Source organism: Octodon degus, unplaced genomic scaffold, assembly GCF_000260255.1.
Source record: "Octodon degus isolate 3935 unplaced genomic scaffold, OctDeg1.0 scaffold00267, whole genome shotgun sequence".
Classification (NCBI taxonomy): Eukaryota; Metazoa; Chordata; class Mammalia; order Rodentia; family Octodontidae; genus Octodon; species Octodon degus.
In genome coordinates, this window is record NW_004524843.1 from 2628670 (window position 1) to 2639068 (window position 10399).

A 10399-nucleotide genomic window follows, 5' to 3' on the forward strand; every position below is an offset into this window, starting at 1 on the left:
AGGATAGATATATAGTTACATTCTCTTAATGAATAGAGTGATTTATTCTAATGGTGTTTGTAAATAGGATATCATGTCCACATCTTGTACAGCATTTAACCACTAAGAAGAATGTATGCAATGTGTTAATTATTGAAACTGTCCTACCAATTTGATTTGAAACTGTCTCATTGCTATTTGTTTATTAATAAAATTATGGGAAAAAAATCTCCAACCAAGACTTGCCTATAAAGAAGTTCTAAATCCAGCATTGACCTATTAAATTACTATCTGCATTGTGAACATCAGTGTCCCTGAGTGTGTACATGGAATGTATACATGTGTTTGAAATATTGTAAGTTTCCCATCTTCAACTGATTATAATGGCATTGTTCAAAAATTTTGAGTTTTTAATAAACTTTGAATTTAAATGGACAGATAAAAAATAGAAAAAAAACATGGTGACATTCTTGTTCTGTACATAAGTTAATGTAGTGAGGTTCTGGTGAGAACAGGGACATTTTCATACAGAACAATTAAGTATGAAAACAAAAGCGAAAGCTTTATTCTTTTGGCTTGACTGTAACATGGTTCACCGTTCTTTATGGTAATAGCATTTTCCTGCATGCATTTCACCAGCACACTCCAAGCCAGTAGCTTTAGTATAAATTTCTGTATAATTTCTTCCTCTATTGAGCATGGAGACCTTAACTCATCCACACCACGCTAAAGGTGAGCATGTCAAGAGTTCCACATCAGTGACAGATAAACCCTATATCTAATGGATCCTTAAGTCTCAACTCCAGATGTATGACTGCAACTGAACTTGTCCTCATTCACACATGACATTAAAAAAACTTAAGTAATTCCGATATGCTGTCAAAGTTGAGAGTATTCATAGGTAAATGGGAAAACCAATTCTACTTGGTGAATTCTCTTTACATGCCATCAAGAATTCAGGTATATGCTTTCTTAAAATTTTTGTCAAGGAAATTGCACAAAATACACATAAAGACAATATATCATGTAGACTTTATCAGAGCGACTAAAAATTATTAGGCTCCTAAATCCATGCAGCCATTCTTTATAAAGTGGAAGAGATGAGATGTTTGTGAATAGAACGAACAAGGTTATCAATATTTGAAAATCAATAATAGCCCAAGAAATGGATGGACGCTTGTGTATAAAAGCAGATTAGGAATGTATAAGCAAAAATGTTAATAGAAAAACTAAGCAAAACAAGACATAGACAGGAAGGAGAAAAGATGCACAAGTTAAAATGTTAGTCAATTCTTTATTGATTTTTGTAACTTTCCACTACTCTACCTGATTCCATATCTTGGTTTTTGGCCAATATGAAAACTAGATAGCCAATACACTCTTCTGAATTAATTTCCATTCCATGAAAAAATTTAAAGGTGAATTATTTTATCTAATGTGTACTCTTTACATTTATCTTTTCATAGATCATGTTTACATGATAGAAATTTACCCTTAAATGGCATTTCAGATAGAAACAAAGACAGAACAATTAAGTACGAAAACAAAAGCGAAACCTTTATTCTTTTGGCTTGATTGTAATGTGGTTTACCATTCTTTATGGTAATAGCATTTTCCTGCATGCATTTCACCAACACACTACAAGTCAGTAGCTTTAGTATAAAAAAAAATCTACATTTAATGTTGCCTGTGAAACACAAAATGTTTTGCTGCAACTGGTAATATAATTTCACTACCTGGTTTCATGGAAATAATAAAAAGAAAAAGCTTGGATCCCATATCACAACTGATACAGCCCTAGTGCCATAAGGGTCAGTAAGATTAGATCTACCTGTATAAACGAACAGTGGAGAAGACTGATGATTACTGTATTTAAAAGACTAGGTGGAGACATCTGATTGAAGCAATGCTAAAAATATCAGCAGATCTTTCCTTAAGCCTCTTTCAGTGATAAGGCAGTACTATTTGAAAGCAAATGAACATTGGACTTAGTCTGAGAATTATTTCACATTGAAATATGTGCAAGTTTACAGTACCAATAAAAAAGCAGAACTTTACACTGCATCTCAGTCCTTGATTCTTATTTTGTGAAATGTTTTAATTCAAAAGTGCTGGAAACAGAAACGAACGATAGTGACTGTGACATCAACCTGAAGATACTTTTAATTTCTTATTTTATATACAAAAGGCTGAAAAATAAAATAAAATGAACTTTTTTTACAGTATTTATATTTTCTTAGAAAACTCTAACCATATATTTTCAACAGATCTAAGCAGCTTGCAACATGTTTGTGCAGTCAGAGAGTACTCAATTAAGATTGGAAGAAGAAAAAGCAAGAAGCTCCTCATTGATTGCTGCAACCTATTGCTCAAGGACATGAGGATGAGGTCTTGATAGAACAATTTGCTTCACTTCACCACTGACATATGGCTTCCCATATTAGACTTCTGAACAGTGGAAAGAATAGGATACGGCAGCGCTGGCAAGATAAACATGCAGCAGTGACAGCTTCAAACTATAATGGAACCAATTACATCATTATTACCTGTTGAAAACTTGCAAACTATACTTACTGTGGTACATATTTGATGCAATAAATACTGTGCTTACCTCATCATTTTTGTTTGCTCAAACATGCACCACTGGGTAAAATTACTATTTACAAAGCAGACTTTTATATTTGTAAATTGACATGTATGATGTCAACCTTACCAAGAGCAGAAGATGGCTAAACAATACTGCAGGAAAAAGCAGAATCAACTATAAAGTGGTAGTGGGGATGCTTTTTGGTCAATTTGGTTTTCTTAGAAAGGACAGGATATTTTTATTTTATGCCAAAGGACACTTATCAAAAATGTTTTAGTCATGCTACTAGGACTGTGAATGATTATGTGATGGCATGTGTGAGTCTCTGTGTGCACATGGGTGTATACATATATATGTATATACATGTACATATACATAGATACATATATACATATACATATAATGGATTATGTAAAAATAAAAGACCTCTGTAACGCTTGTGATTCTATGGAACATTTACAGGCACATTAAAATTTTCTGGATGAAACACTTTAAAAATATGAACAGCTATTTAAGCACCTCAAAAAGCTAAAAACATCCTGAAACAAGAAGTAAACTCTTTCCTTTTGTGATGTAATGTTTTTATGCATGAATGAGAATTGCAGCATGCCTTCATTTAAAATATATCCAGCTGTACAGTAGAGTAATGCAGAATTCCCTCCCTGTAGTCCCACTCCCCAAACATAAACCCATTTACAAAAATAGTCACATATAATAGTAAACAACCTGTGAATTAAAAAAAAAAAGATGATAAATTCACAGCACACATTTTGTAAAAATATGGCAGGTGTGGCAATTAAAACATAAACAGCGGTGACAGTTACTATTGTCAAGTGTCACATAATTTACATAAAAATTTTACTTCCCTCCCCCTTTCAATTGTTCCTATAGTCTGAGTAGCCATTACGCTCTGCTCTTCAGCAGTGTCAGCTGGTTGTGAAAACAGAAACCTCCTGGCGCTAGTTCTCTGATTTATTGAGTCCCAGTTTGCTGAGTGGAGGCCTCTGTCTTATTATAGGCACTGACCTTAAGTATACATTTGTAAAAACAGTCAGTTTGGCATAGCCCTCCTGTGAAAGTCCATTTTCACGGATACTTCACCATCACAGGCTGTAAACAATTGATCACAAAATGGATTATTCTTTGTTTATTTTTACTTTTTACTTTCCCTGATATCTTTTCCTTTATCTTCCTTTTCTGATTTGTCTTTCTCAAATTTCTCTTTCTCCGGCTTGGTCACACTGTCATAGGAAGGTGGAGAGGTGGTGGAAGGTGTCACATCGGTTTTCTCTGGAGTTGAATTCTCATTAAGCTTGTCAATGAGGGTATCATCTTTGATAGGCGTTCCTTCACCTTCTTTGCCTTTGTCTTTTTTATATATAGATGAAACCTTTTTAACTTTCTGTTTTAGAAGGTAGCGTCTATAAGCTCTCTGGATAACAATAGCAGACACTTCCTCCTGTTTGCGTTTCAAAGTGGTTGTAATGGGCTCATAGGAGACTTTGGATGGGTTTGATGCCATGAACCTCTCTTCCATCTGTATCCGCAGGGCATCCATCTCTCCACTCTCACCCAGAACCCTCTTTGTAAAAGCAAATAAGATGTCCAGGCAGTGGATCCGGTCTCCACTGACCATGGGCAGGTCCATGGCAATGAGCTGGACTTTGTTTGGTTTTGCTATGAGAAGAGGAGGATCCAGGGCATCTGCAAAATCTGAGAGCTTAGCAAACTCTATGAACTGAGTTGCATCAGGGTCAAACTTCTCCCAAACCTCATAGAACATCTCAAAGTCATCCTCACTCAGGGGCTCTGCACTTTCTTCAGTGGCAACACTGAAGTTCTCAAGAATGACAGCGATGTACATGTTCACCACGACCAGAAAGGAAATGATGATGTAACTGACGAAAAAGAAAATCCCAACAGATGGATTCCCACAGTCACCCTTCACTGAGCTTCCAGGGTGAACCTTATCAGGGTCACAGTCCGGAGGTCCACTGTTGAGAATAGGTGCTAACAAACCATCCCAGCCAGCAGAGGTGGTGATTTGGAACAGGCAGATCATGCTGTTGCCAAAGGTCTCAAAGTTGAACATGTCATCAATTCCAACTTCCCTCTTCACATAGGCAAAGTTGGACATTCCAAAGATGGCGTAGATGAACATGACCAGGAAGAGCAGCAGGCCGATGTTAAACAAGGCTGGAAGGGACATCATCAAAGCAAAGAGCAGCGTGCGGATCCCCTTTGCTCCTTTGATCAGACGGAGGATTCGGCCAATCCTGGCAAGACGGATCACTCGGAACAGGGTAGGGGACACAAAATACTTCTCTATCAGCTCTGCAAGGAACATTCCTGCAGAAAATCATTATGAACAAAGAGTGTTAAGAAGAGCAGTGAACAAAAATGCATGCTACAAGTAGTATCTAGTTTTAAAAATAGGTACACAGAATTAGGTACACACACATGAATACAAATAATCTGTACTCTTTGGTCAATAAGATGAAACTAGTATGTTTGGTGTTATCACACTGTAATATTCATTTGAAGAAATTGTTTCTTATTTTCTCCATTTAAAAAGAATATATTTAAAGAAAACTCAACCACTAAATGTGTAAAATACCACAAGATGTAGGATAGCCCAGCACAGAAATGGAGTTATACTTCCAAAATGCTAGTACTATTTTCATAAGACTGAAATGATTAAACAGGTGATTTTTCATTAATATACAAAGAACCATCTTTATGAGATTGTATTGATTTTATTTATTGTTTTGGAAGCAGTAAGAATTATGTACAGGAAAGAATTGGTTGGCGGCAGACACAGATTGAACTGAATTCTGGCTCTTGGTGTCGTGTGGTACCAAATGATAATGACAACTTCTTGCTAGGCAACATTTGCTGAGACTTTTCTTCATGCTAGCCACAGTGTTAATTAATTTACATAATTGCTTTAAGCCTCATATCAGTACTTTACAGAAGGATAACTTGAAAAAACAAGAATGGGGAAGCTGGCATAAAGTGGTCAGGGGCATAAAGTGTCAGAGAACTGGCACTTTATTTCCACAAGTAGCAGAAATATAGAAGGCCAGGTCTGATTCATGTGAATTGAAAATGTCTTCTTTTTTATGATTTCTTTTCTTTTTTAAAATGTATTTGGTACAGGGTTTCTCCACACAGCTTGGACTTGTACTGATCCTCCCATTTTCAGCCTCCTCAGCACTGGGATTACAGGCATGCACCACCTTGCCTAGTCTCGCTTTGCCTTGCCTTGCCTTCTTTCCTTTCCTTTCCTTTTTATAAAGTCTATTTTTTAAACCAATACAGAAAATCTTAACAATGTACTTATTTATAGTGCACCCTGCAACTTCTCAATAAAAATATATGTATCAATCTTGTAATGTTTCAGTGAGATTAAACATCTAACTCCTTAAACATTTAGCTTTTTGGTAAAAACATTGAAAACTCATTCATCTAGCATTTTAAAATATGCAGTCCATTAGTCACCCTACTAACGTGACCATGGAGGATACGTAGCAGCACAGCAGGACTTCTTATGTCCATCTAGTTGTGGCTTAGTACTCACTGATCAACCTCCTGCTCCCCTTCTACATATTCCCCATGGCTTCAGATGGTAACCAGCATTCTACTCTCAAATTCTATAGGGGCCGGGGAGATGGCTCAGTGCACTTGACTGGCAAATGCAAGGATCTGAGTTCAATCCCTGGTTCCGCCAAAAAAAAAAAAAGAATTCTTTCAATCCCTGGTTCCACCAAAAAAGAAAAAAAAAATTGCCAGAGGACAACACTACTATTTTAAGAGGCCGGGGAGATAGCTCAGTAGAATAAGCACTTGCCTGGCAAGTACAAGGGCCTGAGTTTAATCCCTGGTTCCACCAAAAAAGAAAAAAAAATTGCCAGAGGTCAAATTCTATGAAACCCAGATTTTATAGTCCTTCATTCTTAAGGACTATATCACTACCTCGTAGCACAATTGCGAGGCAACATATCGCCACAGTGTGCTGTTCTATTGGTGAGTAGGCTATAGCAATAGAGGCAAAACTCAGAAATATTGCAGGTTTGGTTCAAGATAACCACAAAAATAAATAAAGCAGTGAATGAGTAACATAAATTATTTGATTTTCCAATGAATGTATCAGTCTATGTTTATACTATACTGTAGTTCATGGTAGCATTATGTCTAAAATTATACACGTTCTTGGGTTGAGGTGACAGCTTGGTGGTCTAAGTGCCTGTGTGGCAAGTACAAGGACATGGGTTCAGTCCCTGGTACTGCATGCCATGCCAGCCCCAGAGAGTTGTGCCGGCCACCAAAACTGGGCATGGGGGTGCACGCCTGTAATCCCAGCTCTGGGGAGGCTGAGACAGGAGGATCACTATGAGTCCAAGCTGTATAGTGAGATACTGTACCAAATGAAGAAATAATAACTAAATAAATATTATATATGTTCCTTAATTAAAAATTTTTTTGCTAAAGAAAACTGGCACACCTGGGCTGTTGGGAACATGGCACCAAGGGACTTGCTTCATGCAGGGTGGCCACACACCTTTGATTTGTCAAGAAAGCACTCTTACCTACAATGGACAGGATGACCACGACAAAATCAAAGATGTTCCACCCAATGGTAAAGTAGTAATAACGCAGGGAGATGAGCTTCAGCACGCACTCCCCGGTGAAGAGCACAATGAACACCAGGTTGATCCAGTACAGAATGTTCGTCATCTCCTGGCTCTGGTCATCCGTTTCCACCATCATAGTGACCATGTTGAGGCAGATGAGGATCATGATGCTGATGTCAAACACTTGTTTGGTTACAAAATCGAAGACCATTCCTTGGAATTTGTTCTGAAACAAGGGGTATGGAAAAGCTTACGTAGAAATTTAAGAAATTTGGATCCAATTCATCTGATTTTTATATAGCAATATCAAAATAAGCCTTTATAAGGACATGCCATATTTGTTTAACCTGGTAGATAATATTACACATTGAAATATCCAACTCTTTTCAAATGTACTTGTACACCTTTCATCATACAGATTTTATAAACTGACTGTACGTTAAAAACCACCTACTATGTTCTCATTCTCTTAAACATCATCACATAAGTGATGCACAATCAGTACATATTTTATAACAAATATTTTTATTTCACGCAATGGACAGTGGGTATTCCTAACCTCTTAAGGAGGATTATATTGCTACCAGATTATTGAAGATCCAGGGGCCTGGGAGAAGATCCAATAAACAAATACTTCTAACAATTCCTCTTGCTTTGGCAGTTTCTGCCACAGCATGTAAAACTTCACTATGATGTTTATTACATTTTAAATTTATAACTAAGAAAAAGAATATTAATGGAAAAATCAAATTTGCATTGAATGCTGTACTTATGCATTGTATCATTCTAAGGTTAGTTTCTTAGTTTTGAGAACGCATTTATCGCTACTGTGAAATCTTTCCTTCAGATGGGGAAATCTATGAAAAATTATATAGAAGGACTTGTAAGAAGGAAATTATCGTCTCAATATTTATAGTTCACAATTCAGATAGTCAACTTGCTTCAGCCACTTTGGACTTTATTTTCATTTATGTTTTAAATGCTCAGTGTTTTAAATTCTGCCTTGTGTTGAGGAACTTCCATTATTTCTAACTGAAATTCTTGGACATCCAACAGCACTTGTTCTATTGTATTTTGCTCTTTTTGATGAATACATATTTGGTTTGCTGGCCTGGATTTCTATTGATTTAGCTGAGTCTGTCCAGGGAATCCTTTCTAATACGTACAATTCCTTTTCCAATGGTCACTTCTTAATCCTTATTTACCATCATTTAGATTTGCAAGTCTTTCATGTTCCTTTTCTACCACTCAGTACAATAGGCAGATTTGGCCATATCACTGTACTTTGTTTATCTGTCCCCTGTCTAAAATAAATCCCCTCCTTTCTTTGCCTGGTGAATTATCAATGCAGTTTTATGTTTTAAATGCTCACTGTTCTCAGTACACTTTGTTCTTTAATTTGTCATAAAATTTAGGAAATTGTAATGCAAATGGCTTGTCTTTAAATGTTTAATTTTAGTTTTCTCTCTCTTCCACATGTTTGGAAGCTCCTTAAAGACAAAGTAGTGTGTAAGTAGTGTGTTTTTGTTCTTACAGATAGATCCCATAGACCAGTGATGGCAAAACTTTTGGAGCTTTCTGTGATACAAACAGCCTGCTACGGCACACACGGCATTGGCTTGCTACTGCCCCTGCCCTGCGGTATAGTAACTTTACACTATCTTAAAAGCAGAAATTGGTCATAAATTTTGTATCAGTGTGATTAGTAAAAAGCTCCTTAGATTTCTTCCCCATGTAGTTTTTGAGTAAGACACAGCTGCAATTCCAAATCACTATTTGCTGCCCCCACTTTAAATCCTAAAATGTAGAATCTGCATAAGTCTGACAGCCTTCATTACCAAAGAAAATATTCTTTAACTCCATCCTGGCCCTGAATAGTAGTTAGCAATCATTTGTCTCCATTAGTTCCCATGATAATTTCAAACTTCTCAGATACTTTCCATTCTCTTTTATCCCCTCCACTCATTTCTTCTTTTGAAACATCAAAGTTAGTCAGTAATTACTGTACTTTCTTACCCATTTCATATTTATCTTGGTTTCAAATTCTTTTCAGGCATCATTCACAATTCATTATAGGACTCAGTCCCCTTTTCCTTTGGAATCTAACCTAGAAGATTATCTTCTGTAGCCATGTTGTGTGCAATTTCATTCCAGTGTATCCTCTCTTTTTAAAAATACCTTCTTGTTCCAAACTCCCTTTACCTTGTTTCCAACCTAATCCCTCAATTTTAAGAGACCTTTATTTCCATTATTTCTTTCCCAATTCCTCTTGCTTTTGGTTGCCAAATTCTGCAAACTAACACCTTCAAATTTCACAATATTAATGTTCCTTCTCTACATCCTGCACCACACTGCTGTGGGATAGAAGAAATCAACACAGGTAAAAAGGAGACAAGAAAAGTCCTAATTTTAAAATGGTACTTTTAAGAAAAACCAAAGCTACAGAACATAAAAATTACTTAAGGTTACAATGCCTTTTTCCTTTCCAGTAAACTCATTCCAAAGAAGTCCCTAAATTTAGATCTAAAAAGACAAAGAGCCCGGAAATCGAGGCAATGGTTTTCATCTGTAAAGCTGCACTTTCTCTTACTGATCTTTGTCCTGGAGAAAGCAGCATGCCTCAGTGCATCATGGGTCTCAACTCCAAACACACTCAAAAGGGTCATATGACAGCAAAGCCCACCAAGTGAGTAAACTGATACTAAGAATACACACTCCAGATAACCCATCTCGAGGACACCATCATGACCACCTAAAGATCCCCAGCCCGGACTGTACTGCCCCTCGCTCTCAAGCACCCCACCTTAATTTCTTAGGGTGCACTTCTTTCTGCCTCATAACCCTCCTTCAACTTCTCACTAATGCGTCTTGAAAATTCTTTTCCTATGACGAAAGTTTGCAGTTTGACAACTTCCATGTTGGTAAAATGAGCTCATGTTCTCATAGTCTTTTTGAGAATCAATCACTGAGCTTGTGTAGTGACGTTTTTTGTCAAGTCAGGCAATAAATAAACTGAAGAAACTGACTGATAAATACAGCTGATTTATTTTTTTTTCTCAACTCAACTCTGCCCTCTGATGGCCTCTCACATCTCTGTCTGTCTGTCTGTCTGTCTGTCTGTCTGTCTGTCTGTCTGTCTGTCTGCCTGCCTGCCTGCCTGTCTGTCTGTCTCTGTCTCTCTCTGTCTCTGTCTGTCTCT

General features: G+C 36.9%; 1 protein-coding gene across 1 annotated transcript in view; it reads right to left on the bottom strand.

Annotated features, from left to right (window-relative positions):
- Positions 1-3014: 3014 nt before the first annotated feature.
- The window catches only part of Scn2a (sodium voltage-gated channel alpha subunit 2), a 98810-nt gene continuing 91425 nt past the window's right edge, over positions 3015-10399 (bottom strand). The window contains exons 25-26 of the mRNA XM_004646394.2: positions 7156-7426; positions 3015-4915 (exon numbers count right to left, since the gene is read on the bottom strand). Of these exons, the coding sequence (XP_004646451.1) occupies positions 3720-4915; positions 7156-7426 (1467 nt within the window). The 3' untranslated portion in view covers positions 3015-3719. The remainder of the gene's footprint in view (positions 4916-7155; positions 7427-10399) is intronic.